The following is a 14,992-nucleotide window of genomic DNA, read 5'->3' as shown; positions in this document are numbered from 1 at the left end:
TGAAGGTCTTGCTGTTAGTCCCGGCTTTCGAGCAGGAAAAGACATTGGAAACAGCTGATTTGGTGGTCGTGTCTTGGATCTTCTTGCCGGTCCAAACCAAACCAACGGGGTTCAGGGTGTTGAGGGTATTCTTTGTCCAGCAGTATCTGCCTGAAGGGTCGTAAGGAACGTCGACGCAGCGATCGCCAACGTCACATGCCTTCATACACTCTTCAAAGGTGCCATACTGAGCAGCTCCAATGTCCTCGCCCCTGTAGTCCACACCGCAGAGGATCTGGAATGAGCTCTTGGTTGCTTTGTACGTGGTGCCGTCAGCAGCGTTGCCAACACATGTGACCTGCGACGTCGGCTTCTTCTTGTCAACCTTTTTTGCAGTCCAGATGGCTTCAAAGGGGTTGGGTATGGTGAGTCGGTCTTTGGTCCAGCAAGTTTTCCCACTATGGCTGTACGAGACATCCAAGCACCGGGCATCATTGTCGCAAGCCTTGATGCAGTCCTCGAAGCTGGCGACCTGGAGGGCGGCGATGTCGGCACCAGCGTAGTCCACGCCGCACACAATCTCGAAGTTGCCGTTGGCACCGTTGGAGGCACCGCCGGCGCAAGTAACCCCTGAAGCCTTGGATGTTTTGCGTGCAGAGTTCACCCATGCAAGAGCTGTGGCCGGCGTCTGCACGTCTTTCAGATAGCAATCCTGCAGGTCGTTGACGTAGGCTACGGCGATACAGGCTTCTTCGGCGTCGCAGGCCTTGACACAGGCCTCAAATGTCGGCGCGTCGATACCCTTATAGTTGCCGCCGCCATAATCAGATCCGCAGAGGACTTCAAAGGTGCCTTTCTCACCGGTGTAGGTCGACTTGTGAGTCGCGGGCTTGGTGCAGTCGAGGTTGGTGGAAAGGGCCTGTCGTCGAGTGGAGTGACCGAGGCGAGAGAAAGAGTAACTACAGTCACGAGCGTGACTCTCTTGAATAAGCTAAGCATGGTGACGGAAGGAGAGAATGAAGGACTGGCAAGGACCGACAGAGCACCGCCAAAACGGAGTACGAGCTTCCTCGTGACGATCGAGAACCAGAGACGGAGGGAAGGGACAGAACGTTAGACATGGGTGCCTGCTGGTCACCGAGTTATCTAGATAACTCTTCATGTGCTTACTGTGAAGTGGATTTCAGGGCTCCTCAGATTTCCGCAATCTTCAGCCCCCACGTTGCAGTCTGCGAATACTTACCGTCAGCTTGTAATGCAACCTTTCCAAATCGAATGCTAATTCAATTCATAATGAGCTTATTCTCACCTCACATCGGTATTATCGATACACTTTGGGTACTATTTTCTTGGCAGTAAGACCTTGTTTCGAGACTGTCTAGGTATTTTTCCTGTGGCTCTATTCTAGTCTATTGTCGTTATCTTTGCTTCTATCGTCGTAGTCGCTTCCCATATCTTCGTCGTTGTCTTTATTATCATTGTTATCGTCGTCGTCGTCGTCGTCGTCGTCGTCGTCGTCGTCGTCGCTGTCGCTATCGTTCCCATCGTCTTCAAGGAGTCATTCAGTACACAAGAAACGTAGCGCGTAGACCTAGGAACATTAGGCGGTGACTTTCTCATAGGTCATTTAGGTAGCCTCAAGTCTAATTAAATTTAAAGGCTAAAGAGGTACATTAGATGCTTATCTGTGAGAAGCTCATTGAATCGCGGGGCTAAAACGGCCGCCATCATTACCGCGGAGGACTAGCGAGCACCATCACCTATTAGAGTCAATCTAGACCTCCGCTAATAGTCTACACATACTGGCGACTTGATTCGAGACACCGAACATTCCGTACCACTCGATACATGGGTCATAATGGTAAAATATTCCATCCGATGTTAATGGGCCCAAAAAGCAAAAGAAATCATCAACTCATGGGTGGGATTTAACCACTGTATCTCCCCGAGGTGGGCTCGAACCACCAACCTCCAGATTAACAGTCTGACGCGCTAGCCAATTGTGCCATCGGGGATGTTGAGATGTTTTGTCTGATTTGACTTGGCGGATTGAGGGAATTTTGGGAATATGGAGCTCACGATGTGGACCTAGTGATGCTGGGTGGATGCAAACGCGGCAGATGGACCCAGTTGGACAATCTCAGCCCCATTTCCATATACTTATCAGTATTTCTTTTCTCAGATACGAGAGAAGACATAACGTATATTGTATCCACCTTGACTACCTATTCTCTTTCATCTTGAAGAGTTTCTCACTTGCACACGCATCAGGCGTGATAGAGAGAGTTGTTGTTTGAGGCTATTCCGGGTTGTGGGCGAGTTCCTTCAAAAAGTGGGGCATTCATCCGGGTTGTGTGAAAGTTTACATAAAACTTTTCTCTTATTCACCAGTCATTTGACAGCCCGAAATGATTAAAGCTTTTGAACATTGAGTACCTATGCATCGGGACTGGGATTGGAAATTCAAATTGAGTCACAAAATACCCGAACTGAGCAATAAGCCAACGCATTCATTACTTGATCTTTTGCACTGCACTCGAGACGACAGAAAACATCCATTGCAACCGCGACTACCTAGCCCAGACTAACATAAGAATCACACTTTCCATAGGAAAAGTAAGCTTGCGCTCTCTGTCGCCTGAACTCGCCCCTCAACAATCACAGGTCAAACTTCTGTTCTACCAAATCCTCGCTCATGGCCCAAAGCTTCTTCGCATTCTCGCCATCAAGTGCGTACTCTCGAGGCGTTCCGACCTGGCAGTTCTGGATATATGAGCCGCTGTGAGCTGCAAGCTCGGGATCCAGCGCAGCCGCCAATATAGACGAGCACCCTTGAGTCGCGGTCTTGAATGGCATGTCAATAGCGAAAGGCAGTCCGGTGTTCTTTCGAGAGACCTCGTCGCCCTTGTCAAGCTCTGTCATGGAAACATGGTTGAAGAGACCAGTGCCTCCAATGCTTCCGGGGTGGACTGACCTCGTGTTAGGCGGTCCTTGCTTTCTCGTAGTGAGAAATTGGATAGGTTTTACTCACCAGACAGGGATACAATTCCGCGATCTTTCAATCTGCGAGCCAACTCAACACTGAACAAGATGTTTGCGGTCTTGGATTGTCCGTAACCACTCCATCCATGGTAGTTTTTGCCCTTGTTGAAGGTCGGGTCGCTCCACCACACGTCGGAGAGCTGATGTCCGTGGCTCGAGACGTTGATAATGCGAGCATCCTCACCAGCGGCAAGAATCTTGGGCATCAGCAAGTTCGTGAGCAGGAAGTGTCCGATATGGTTGGCACTGAATTGCAACTCGTTCCCCTCGCCATCGGTCGTGAACTCCTTGACGTACATAATACCGGCGCAATTGATCATAACGTCAATCTGGGAGATATCGGAGTCTTCGAGGATTTTGGCAGCTGCGGCTCGAACGCTGTCCTGGTCGGTAAGCTCGACAGCAATGAAGGTGGCACGGATAGACGGATCAATGGCGGCGATCTCCTTGATGACAGGCGCTACCTTGGTTTCGGAGCGACCAGAAAGGATGAATGCCGCGGGCGACGCCTTAGCAATAGAAGTGGCCATATAGGCACCCAACCCGTTGGCGCTAGCACCAGTGATGAGAAATGTGCGGCCTTTGACATTGGAAGCGAAGGTTGAGACAACTTCTTCCGCGGTAGTGTCGAAGCCGAAGGAGGCCATTCTGAGAGGTGTTTCGGATCTCTGTTGAGATTGATGCCTTGTAAAAATGGATTGGAACGACAATAGGGTTTTGAACCGGGAAAAACGTTGGTTTCTGGGAGAGATACTGGGTATGATGTGATGAGAGTGCTAGATATCTTCATGTTGGTTTGCGGACTGGAAAGTCCCCTTCTTTTATAGACATTTCGTCGCATTTTCAACAGTGTTACTTTATCCCAAGATGCCGAGCTCAAATGTTTCAAGTAGCAAGTGCTGCGTATAACAATCCGTTTTTGAACAAGCTCAACTTTGAGGCACGCAGATGAGCCTCTTCTGGGCTGCAGAAGCGAAGTTGTGCCAGCGATGTACCGTGGAGAACACGACATACCCTAATTTGTTCATGGGCATCAAGGTAATTGTCCTAAACCCGAGTGTTGACCAAGCTCCGCGATACGGCAGGCAACAGCATTTGCAGAAAGCCTTCTCTCAAGACTAATACAATTCTTATCAGTAAAGTATTATGGGGAAATGGTTGAATGGCTATTCGCCGCCTCGTAGGAAACAGCCCACTAAGTCCGCTCTGGGGCAGGATGCATCATGCAACCCGCGTCAAACACGCTCTCTCGGGCTTAGTGCTGATGGTGCATGGTGGGACGATGCAAGTATTGATAATACATCCCACATGTCTCATTGGGCCGTCATATTCCCTCGATTTAAGCGGGATAACCATGTGATTAATCATTGAGGTGGCACGAAAAACTCGGAAGAACGTCTTGTAGGTATTTGAGCGCCGAGACTCGTCTCCAAACTTAGGTTGGTAAGCATCGTCGCGCGTTGAACAGCGGGGAGATTGACTAACCCCTAAACTTAACAGCGTTGAACCCCTTCCGCGACTTCACTTGTGTTCTCAGAGTACTCAGCAAGTACATTGATACTGGTGTACTATCCTAAACGCTCTTCGCAAGCATTACGCGACGTGCTTATGCGACCTGAGTATGCAAGCGCCCAAGACGTCGTCACGACGAAGGCAGCACCACATACGCAGTCGGACTGGGTGCAGTGCCTGCAAAAAGAGACATGTCCGATGCGATGAGAAGCGACCGACATGGTAAGTCTCATTGGCACTTCTTTGACTTTCTCGCATTCCACCATACCGAATCCATGTAGCTATTATGATCTTACCTCTTTGGGCCACATAGACGCGTCGTACAGGAGGATCAGACGATCTTGCCAGAACAGCTTTTATGACCCTTGCCCCTTTAGATCAGATATACGCGGGGTGCATGAGAATCGGATGATCTTGGCCAGTATCGCTAGGCCTTTAAACCGCTTGTAAGGGTGGCGACGTGGAGGATCTTTGTCATAGCAAGCAAGAATGAGCGAAATTTCTCTGACCTTTCTGACAGCACAAAATGTCTCGTTTCTGGAACATCGTGCGTCTACCCCCCTCTCGAGCGATGGATCAGCGAGATCGGTGATGGTAGCATTTTGAACGGGTCTCGTCCCAACTTTACAGGGAGGGGTGGACGGAATGCCATCTGGCAGCTTCCCAAAGACCCCAGGACCGTGGACCCATTTGATAGCATGCCGCTATACATGTCGTCCAAGTCCCATGAGCTGTTCCGATACTGTGAGTCTACTTACCTCCTGTACCATGGAGGAGGTCTCCATACTTTGCAAGCCTGATCAAGCCTGACGTCCGCCTTCCGGTTAGTCCTGGACGTCAACTCCCCGAAGGATGGAGATACCCTCAGGCACAAACAGACGTAAGTCAAATTTTTTCCTTTCCCCTCGATTACTTCGACCTTTTTGGCTAATAAATACTAAGTTGCAGCGTCGGCAAGGTGGCCAACAATCCAGATTCTTTTCATGGTATTTTGTTACTAGCCGGTCTGCATTACTACTGGAACAACGGCAACCTTGGGGAATTTGCTTCGACATACTACATGCACAAGATCAATTGGATTCGTTCCATCAACTCATATCTTGGAGGGGCTGACCACAATGACCCCAGTAAGTTCAGGACTTACCTGAACATTGTGGGCACAATCGCCCTTATAGAGGTAAGGCTACAAAGCTCGTCCTCTGGTCAAGGTACTCTGAGGACCTTCACTGACAACTTCATTTCGTTTGGTGTATACAGATGAGCATGGGCGATCACGACGCAGCACGAGCCCACCTGATTGGCCTATCCATGCTCAAAGACAAGTTCCAATTCCTCCAACAGAAAAGCTTGACCGGTTCGAATATGGCCGATACGCCGTCTACATTTGCAATTTCCACAGATGACACTGTTCAACTCTATCTGGCCCTTGTCACATGCGACGTGATTATGGGGACTTCGAGTTCGCTCCAGCCTCCTTTTCCACAAGAAGTGACTAAGCGACGACAGCCCAAAGCTCCTACAGGAGAGGAGCATAAATTGCCCGACGGTCGACTACCCCTGTGGCTCGTCACTTATTTTCTCATGGCAAGCTATGATATATCCGGCGAAAACTTTGATCTGACTGATCTGTTGGATTATCTGCGCTTGGTTACCACCGCACATGGTGGTTGCTATACCTCGCCGTCCTTGCCTGTTATGCCCACCCCTGAAAGCCAGACGGACACCCAGACACCCCAAACTCCCTCGCCTTTTCACACCAAAATCCCTTGGGGTAGCACTGTCGCTGCCGGAGGTGCCTACATACACTGCATAATCGGTCTACCATGGACATACGGACCCAGCACCGGGGGCGGTCCCTTATGCTACATGATCCCCGCTATCCAGCAGGATGTTGCTGCAAGCGAAACCGCTATGGCAGGGTCACGGATCAACATCAACGGCTGCACAGAGGGGACTCGGCTCGGCCAGGCCCTGTGGCTATGGAAGGTCGTGGTCGGCGCTTGCACCATTGCGAGCGCTCAAAAGGCGGGCCTCCCGGCTCCGGAACCTGGGGGTCCGGGCAGCGAGCCATATCACCAGGACGTTATTCCCAGAGCGTATCGTGACGACAGCCCGCTCTGTGACGATGACGACGAGCTGTATGCCATGCTAGCGGAATGGTGGGCCAGAAGGCTGAGGCGATGGAGTAGGGCCACAGGGGTTATTGAGTGGAACGCCGCGAGAAAAGTGTTGGCGCTGGTGGCATGGCCGGAAAAGGGTCCGGGTGAGAGGCTGGCTCAGAGGATATGGGAGCATGCAGTCAACAAGCGGGTGACATTTTAAGGAAGGTACTTGACTCCAGAGTATGTCTTGTCCGGCGAGACGAAAAGACGATGGCATATTTGGGGCAATTGATAGGATCCAATCTCATATACAGTATCGACTTGTCTACTTTGGCACTCTAAGAACCCCACCCAAGCTATAGATCACCCCCCACCTCAGATCAGCCTAAAAACGCGTCTTCTGCATGCTTCACATTATGTATTATCCTAGTTAATACTACTTTTTTAACGCTATAACGCACAAAATAAATTCTTTTAAAAATACTAATATATATTTTATACTTTTATATACCCCTACTAACGTTACTATAGTAATTACAACTATATATAATAGCTACTTTCTCTAAAAAGCTACTAAAAACTAAAGCGTACTATATATAACCCTATAATAATATATTAATAATAGTAAAACAATAGTAGAAGTAAAAGCTACCTAGTAACACTTTAGCTTTAAGTAAGAAGCCCTTTTAACTACTTAGATCTTTATATAAAGTACTTTAAACTATATACCTAGCTATAGGTATATTTATCTCTTTATAACGTAGATTATATATACTAGTAATAATATATATCCCCTTAGTATATATTAGATAGAAGCCTTTTTATATTACTACCTATCTATTAAAACTCTAAAAGTATATAAGATTAGTACTTAACGTATAAAGGATATTATAGTTAAAGATATAAAGAAGTTCTTTATAATATTTAATTTTCTAGAAGTTAAAATTATCTCTATAAGTTTATAATATAATATAGATAAGATAGGTATTATAGAGGGGGCTTAGCGTAATAATTTAGTATTAAGATATTCTAAGAAGTCTTTTATATTTATTTAGAGCTTTAATAACTATACTTAAATATCTATAGTTAAATATATTAGTATTAATAGTAGTTATCTCTTACCCCTAATTATCTTTAAGAGTAAAATAGTTTAGTATTAATAGTTCTTTAAGGATCTCTTAGAATTTAACTTATAGTACTTTATATTAACTATAAATAATTAGACGTCTAATAGTATTAGTATTAATTAGCTAGAGAATATATTTATACTAAAGATAGTAGTAGAAATAAAAAGACTATATTCTAAGTGTTTACTTATTATAGATAGCTATAGAAGCTATATTAATAATAACTTTATATAGAAATATTATACTAATAATATTTATTTAGTTTACTTATTTACTTATTTATTTTATATTATATAGCTCCTTAATATATTAGTATTTATACTTCTAAAGTAGTCCTATAAAACCTATTTTATAGAATAAAACTACTTACTTAACTTTATACTAATTAGTAAGTAGAACTTCTTATAATACTATTTATATATATATTAAAATACCTTATAACTATATATTATTAAATTAAGATAAAAAGTAATAAAGATATAGCTTATTAATATTATAAAGCCTTTTATAAACTAGTTTATTTATACTTCTACTCTAACTAATATTTTATAAGCATTAGTATAGTATTTAAGACCTATAAATAATAAATAAACCTTTTAAAGTATTATAATTAAAACACTAAAGAACTTAGCTAATTTATACTAAATATAATAGCTTTTTAGTAATAAGTTAAGGTTAATAGTATAAAGAGATTATCTTATTAATTTTATAGTATAGATCTTCTTCTTTAAGAAGTTAGGGAAAACTTTAAACCTTAATAATATAACTATAGTAGATAATTAGTAAGTTATCTAATCTCTAGAAGCTTAGCTAGAGAAATATAAGTTTATTAAATATAGTAAAGTTAAGCTAAAACTAAATATATACTTTATAGTAATTAAAAATATTTAGAAGAAAAAATAGGAAGTATAGAACTATCTTATTAAATTAGAAATAATATTAATTAATAGTAAATCTTCTAATAATAAAGAGAGTATAAAATTATATATTATTATTATAAAACTATAGAGAAATTATATAGAATATAAAAATATAATTATAGCGTTAGTAGGTTAAAAGTATGTAAAAGTAGTGATCTGAGGTGGGGGGTAATCTATAGCTTAGGTGGGGTTCTTAGAATATCGTCAAAACGATCTTTATAAGGTTTTAATAGCAAGTTCATCCTGAGTTTGTTTTTCTTCCATATGTTTTGACTAGGTAATGTTATATGTCAGTCGTTTGTTGAGTTAACTGACAAAGTGTCTTGAGCATGGCGGTAGAGCAATACCTATGATGACTTGCAAGAAAATAATTCAGTTGGCAGTATGTAAGTAACTCCGCACTCGAAGGCTCCAATATTCAAACGTTCTTGAGCATGATCAGTTGCGCATCAGCATCGATCCGATCGAAGAACAGCTACACAAACACAGTATACCGAAATACTTTTACAGTAACAGCAAATGTCGAAGTTGGAGGCCACTGTCTCATTCAACTGCTAGGATGACTTCATGTGTGTTGTCTGACAGGTTGGGATGATGTGCATATTCGTATCTTGTGAAACCGGGCTGGCAATCTGCAAGGCCCTAGTTTCCCACAACGTTGCGGAGTCAAAAGCCCCGCAAGATAACTTGGGCTGGGTCGAGTCATGGCCCATGTCACCGGACCGAGCCTGGGTCACTCCCCGGGTAATGTCTCTGATGTCTCCAGGGGTTGTCCTTGCGATCCGATTTCTAGCTCGATGGCGATCTGGCCAATCATTCGTACCCTGTCTCTGCTGATCGCGACCTATGGTTCAGCAGTCATCACGGAATTCATGGCAGCGAGGCTTGACGGTGAGAGTTTTGTGTATTGGATGGCTATTATACGATTGCAAGCAGTCCAGTACCGGAGTGGCAACCGACGTACTCGAAGTGCTGCTGCTCCGGCTTCAACACCAACACTTCGTGGAACAGACGAAGCGAAACATTGTTCTCCAACTTCTTGGCATATTGCAAGAAGCCTCCGAAGATCTTCAGATGTGTCGGGTGTTCCTTCGCCCAACCCTCGAGGGATGCAAGGTCGTCGAAGAAGGCCAATCCGAAAGTGCGGTCCTTATCAGCTTTGCCCGTCGCGGGGTCGACGAGATCCATAAATCTGCAGCTGTGGCAGCCGACCTCAGCGCCTTGGTCGCGAAGGAAGTTCATACCCTCGATGAGCACGGGGTGCATCGTTGACAGGTACAGCTCCCGCTCTTCGGGCAGTGTTCCAGACCAATCCTGGCCGGATCGGATGACGGCGAGGTTCTTCTTGCCGGAAACCTGGACCCTTCGAGGCTTGGGGACTCCGTTGCCGTTTGTCGTTCCGTTCGTGGCACGCTCGACCTTTTCTCCAACAAGCTCGTCGTTCTGAGCTGCTGCCATTCTGTCGCGCATGCTGCCCCAGTATACGTGCTCCTTGATAGGGCCGATCACACGTTCGCGCATGTGTGCCGCTCCCTCAGGAATCTCGTTGTTGGAGAAGACCGTCTCGAAACGGTCCATCGTGGGGAGGAACATCTCGAGGAACCAGCCGTGGCGTTCAGCTTGGGGATCAAGCTCGTCCCACCATGTCTTGAAGCCGGAGTCGACGGACCACTTCTCGTATGCCGCCTTGCTGGGCCAGTAAGCCAGGTGTGCAATGTTGTAGTATCCGTGGGTATCGGTGACGGCAGCCCACTCCGCGAACTGTGGACGAGACTCGGGCTCGACGGCTTTGGAGGTGGTGAACTGCGTCAACCGTGCGACGGCATCGCCATCTGCCTTGTCTTCGGAAGCATACTGGGCGCCAATGACAGCAAAGACGAGGTCTTTGGTGGCTTTGGGAAAGCCAGCGCTGTAGGCTGGGAAGGGAGGTTGCCAGTCCGTAGGTGTCTTGGCGGGGATCTTTCGGGGGCACTGAAGGTGCTCTGCGATGGCGGAGACGAGCATCTTGTAATACGTGATATGGGATTGGTGGCGGGGAATGATGAATCTTGCCGGGTCAGAAAGGAGCTCGGGGGCCTAAGCTTTTAAGCTACATGGAGGTACAAGGACCAAGGCGACAACTCAAGACCAGGTCCCTCGTCAAGAGTTGGCTAATATTCCTCGGTCGAACAGGATGGCAGAATCCACGCGCGTGCCGCCATCTCTGCAGCTCTGCAGTTGCAGGGATCTTAGACAAAGGCCATGGACAAACATGGACCGACAAACATGGAGGCAAGCATCGCACGTTTGGGCAGGGGACTTACCAATGTTGGACATATCCTTGCCCGTTGGATCGGGACCTTACTTCCTACTTTGGAGTAGTCTCGAACAGTGGCTGAATCCTGTGATGAAATACTCGGAATATCCGTCCAGTTTCCGTCTCCTTTTGTGACCGTAATGAGTGTCTTATCTCGAGCAAACGGCTTTCCAAGAGGCCGTTGGGCGCTATTCTTTAGCGTACGCGTGGATGATAAGACATACCGGACTCTGGGGTTGGGTTCCGCGGGCACTGACGGTAGGCTAGAAAAGTGGCTTGCGGGATGACAGGTCCGCACCGGTAAGCCATAACAACAGACTGGGAGATGCTTCAGCCCTCACCAGATGACAGACGCATAAAACCACACAGACTGCGCGTCATGTCTTGGGCAGCACCCGAAAAGGGACCTCGCAGGGATGAGGGACCGGTGCGCAGCCGACTAATGTTCCACCAGAGACACAAAACCCCACCACCCAAGTGGGCAGCAGGACGCCTTTCCCAGTCTCTGCAGCCTCGGGTCTTGGGACAAACTCGCTGATCTATATTGCAGACCTGACACTAGTACCGCGGAAAGGCTCCTTCGCGATTCAGGCACCATATGGCCATTGGCCTCCCCCTTTCAAAGCGGGTTGTCGGAATGCAACTCAAGGCGTCAAATGGCACCACACGTAGTCAATCTGCACCCCTGGTTGAAGAACATTTCTGATTTCGGCCGTCTGGGCGGACAAGGCTGCCAGGTCCGTGACTCGATTTGGGGTTGAGGAGAATTTTGTATAATTCATGCTTGGGCCCCGACAAGCTTTGCAGTGAAAGAAAAAGGGAGGCCGGCCACATAAGAGCGAAGAGGGGGCAAACTTGCGGACGAGAAACCACCGCAACTGCATACCCTATCCTCACCCCACCACCACCATTCCACCATGGCGACACCGTTCCAGGTCGAGGCTTGGACCGAGTATGCCATCGGCTTGCTCGTGCTCCTCGTTCGCATTGTCTACAGGTCAACTATTGTCGGGACCAATTGGGAGGGCGATGACTACTTTGCACTGATTGCAGTGTTCTTCTGGACGGTATGCGGAAGGTCCCTGACCGCATCGGGCTTTGAAGAGAGGTTGAAACTGACTTTTGGGTTCAGGGAGAACTGGTGATGCTAGAGTTGATCGGTGAGAACACTCTCGCTTCCCCTTGACAGTTGATGTCTAGTCTGAACTCTAACGATCGTTTTGTCCAGGACAATATGGCAGCATCACTGGAATGACCGATGAGATCGCCTTGACGCTCTCCGATAAGCAAATCGAAAGAATAGTCGTTGGCTCCAAATGCCTGCTGGCAGGATGGATTCTATACGTTACCCTCATCTGGTGCTTGAAGGCGTGCATGCTCTTCTTGTACCGCAGACTCACGTAGGTTCCCATTGGGTATTGCAACTTTGCGATGGACTCTTTCATTATTAACACGGTTGATACAGGCTAAACTTGACGCAAAGACGGATGGTTTACATCACTGCTTGCACCTGCGCCGTTCTCTATATAGTCACCATCATCGTGATCTTGACGAGATGCCAGCCGTTCCACGCGAATTGGCAGGTGTATCCCTACCCAGGTGGTGCGTTTTGACCCCTTTCTCGTTGCTTGACATGTCTGATTTGTGTTTTTGCTCTAGACGCTTGCGCACTGAACATTCCGAACTACATTGCTCTTGCAATCACGAACGTCACGTAAGTCCACCAAGAGAAGTAATTTACGACCGAGCAAAACTAACAAACCATCTTAGAACGGACATGATGATTTTGTACATTCCATTGCCACTATTGTGGTCTGTTCAAATGCCAATGGCGCGGTAGGTTTCTTTCGCTGCAAAATCCTCCGTCAAATGCAGTTCACTGACCAAACTAGCAAAATCATCTGCTCCCTCTGGCTCTGCACTGGTGTCTTCATCATCATTGCCACGCTGCTTCGCTGCATTCTTTGCCTGCAGGATGCACAGTCCATCAACCTGGGCACCATCTGGTCAATCAGAGAAACAGTAAGTGTGGCCCACGCACCTCACGCAATCTCCCCCAGCCCCCCTTTCCCGCACCCCGGCAAACTCTGTATGCGCGTCGAACTAACCCGTTTTCCCACCCTGGCAGTTCGTCGGCATCCTAGCTGTCAACGCCCCAGTCTTGGGTCCCTGGATCGCCAAAAACGCCTCAGCGGTGCGTTCCCGCACCTCCAAGAACCGCTCGAAGACGGGCGGCCAGGAGTCCGCCAACCACATCGTCACGATTGGCGCGAAGGAGAGCACCCACCGCCTGGACCGCCTTACAAAAGACGGCCGCCGGGGTCTGGGGTGGACCGAAATTGACAACGACAGCGAGGAGCGTATCATGAAGACGCAGAACGATGTCGCTGTCTCGGCGAAGCGTTCGGACGAGGAGCTCAACCGTGAGGTCAGTCCCAACGGTATCCATGTCAAAACAACCTTCCAAGTTTCTGGATGAGACGACCGGAGAGGACACGGAGGAAAAGAATACCTCAACGCGTTGTAACACGATGTAAACTGTGTAATGTAAAATAGATGATTGGATACGCATGGAAGTTAGTTAGTTAGCTCAACGGGTCTGCTGTCACCGTCGTGGCAGAGTGAGCTAAAATCACGCCAGCTATGCTGTTGGCTCATAATACTAGTTCATATATGACATCGCAACGGTGCATTAGTTCGGTTTGGGGATGATGAGTGTATCTCGTTTGGATATTGATGTTCCGCGTTGCCTCGAAACCTGGAGTTGCAATCATGTAATTACCGCATAACAAAAAGCCTTCCGCGAGTCAAGATATTCACGTGTAGGATATCTGAACCAGCAGATGCCAGAAATCCATGGACCTTTCCGTACCACGCGGAGGATTCCATACCATCGCAATTGGGGCCGATGGAGATGATACCGGACATGGAAGTGAAACCATGCCGGTCATCACTCGATGCTACAAGAGAGAAGAGACAAGATAGGAAAGCGAGAACTGAGAACCACACCGAAAGAGAATGCGATGGAGCGACGACGTGGTCGGCAGATACGCTATATCCACCGGTGGGACTGCGGAGGGGTCCACTCCGCAGGTCCGCAACACTTCTCATTGGCCGAGACTCAACAACACCTCGTCCTTGTACGATCACATCACAGGCTTCACTTGGTTCTTGCGCTTCACGTTGGGCATCAGGGTACTGTTCACGAGTAATTCCCCTTGTCGATATCGAATTTTCAGTGTTCAGCTCTCCGATGGTTGAAGGCGCGTTTTGCAGTTTTCGGAAATCTATTGAATCGCACCTAGTTCGATAAGCGGGCCGGAATCCTGCTTTTGCTCCCTTTTGGAAGGATTTGAGACATGGCTGGAGTCTTCACTGTGAAGTGACATAGTGTATTAAAGTGTACTTTTTGGAAACTCTACCAGCACGCAGGCTACCCTTATAACCCCCCCCCCCCCCCCCCCTTTTCCCTTCTCCCTTCGCTTCTCGCTCCCTAGTTAGCTTTAATAGTTAAAGAAGATTATAGTAATCGCTATAATTACTTTATTCTTATATTCTTTATATTTATTTAGCTTATTAAACTTATTCTAAACCTCTTTTATTTTCTTATTATATCTAAACTTCTTATAAAGTTTCTTCTAGTTCTTTTTATAAATATTAATATTTTTAATATTATTAGATTTAGAGAGGAAGTATATAGTAATTTAATAAATAAATATTTAGTAGTAGTATTTATTTTTAAACTTATCTAAAGATCTAATATTAAAACTTATATTATTAATTATAATTTAAAAGTATTATTTATACTTTTTTATAAAAGTAATAAAGTTAACTTTCTATTTTATTTTCTAATTTATTAATTTAGTAATAAATATTCTAATAAGTTTAATTATAATAAGTTAATTTTATTAGGGATAGTTAATAAGTAGAAGAAAACCTATATTCTTCCTCCTATATAATCTTATATAGTAAGTTATTTATAAATTATTAAAGTAATTAATAATATTCTTACGA

At 46.3% G+C, this 14,992-nt stretch overlaps 4 protein-coding genes across 4 annotated transcripts; 2 read left to right on the top strand and 2 right to left on the bottom strand.

Annotated features, from left to right (window-relative positions):
- Positions 1-2,637: 2,637 nt before the first annotated feature.
- Positions 2,638-3,668, bottom strand: CGCS363_v007979 (Short-chain dehydrogenase TIC 32; the record flags this gene model as incomplete). Its single annotated transcript, XM_036639828.1, has 2 exons — positions 2,638-2,948; positions 3,011-3,668. The coding sequence occupies 2 exons, from the start codon at positions 3,666-3,668 to the stop codon at positions 2,638-2,640; spliced, it is 969 nt and encodes a 322-aa protein (XP_036495213.1).
- Positions 3,669-5,231: 1,563 nt separating this feature from the next.
- Positions 5,232-6,855, top strand: CGCS363_v007978 (uncharacterized protein; the record flags this gene model as incomplete). The annotated part of the gene is made up of 4 exons (XM_036639827.1): positions 5,232-5,277; positions 5,362-5,413; positions 5,482-5,710; positions 5,791-6,855. 4 exons carry the CDS (start codon positions 5,232-5,234, stop codon positions 6,853-6,855), a joined length of 1,392 nt encoding a protein of 463 aa, XP_036495214.1.
- A 2,745-nt stretch (positions 6,856-9,600) lies between these two features.
- On the bottom strand, positions 9,601-10,686 carry oxd-4 (Phenylacetaldoxime dehydratase; the record flags this gene model as incomplete). The annotated part of the gene is made up of 1 exon (XM_036639826.1): positions 9,601-10,686. The coding sequence occupies one exon, from the start codon at positions 10,684-10,686 to the stop codon at positions 9,601-9,603; it is 1,086 nt and encodes a 361-aa protein (XP_036495215.1).
- Positions 10,687-11,895: 1,209 nt separating this feature from the next.
- Positions 11,896-13,457, top strand: CGCS363_v007976 (uncharacterized protein; the record flags this gene model as incomplete). The annotated part of the gene is made up of 8 exons (XM_036639825.1): positions 11,896-12,045; positions 12,111-12,138; positions 12,207-12,378; positions 12,444-12,580; positions 12,638-12,692; positions 12,749-12,814; positions 12,871-13,000; positions 13,107-13,457. 8 exons carry the CDS (start codon positions 11,896-11,898, stop codon positions 13,455-13,457), a joined length of 1,089 nt encoding a protein of 362 aa, XP_036495216.1.
- Positions 13,458-14,992: the final 1,535 nt, after the last annotated feature.

Source organism: Colletotrichum siamense, assembly GCF_013390195.1.
Source record: "Colletotrichum siamense strain Cg363 chromosome Unknown KSG_Cg363_contig05, whole genome shotgun sequence".
NCBI classification, from domain to species: Eukaryota; Fungi; Ascomycota; class Sordariomycetes; order Glomerellales; family Glomerellaceae; genus Colletotrichum; species Colletotrichum siamense.
This window is presented reverse-complemented; position numbering and strand designations above follow the sequence as displayed.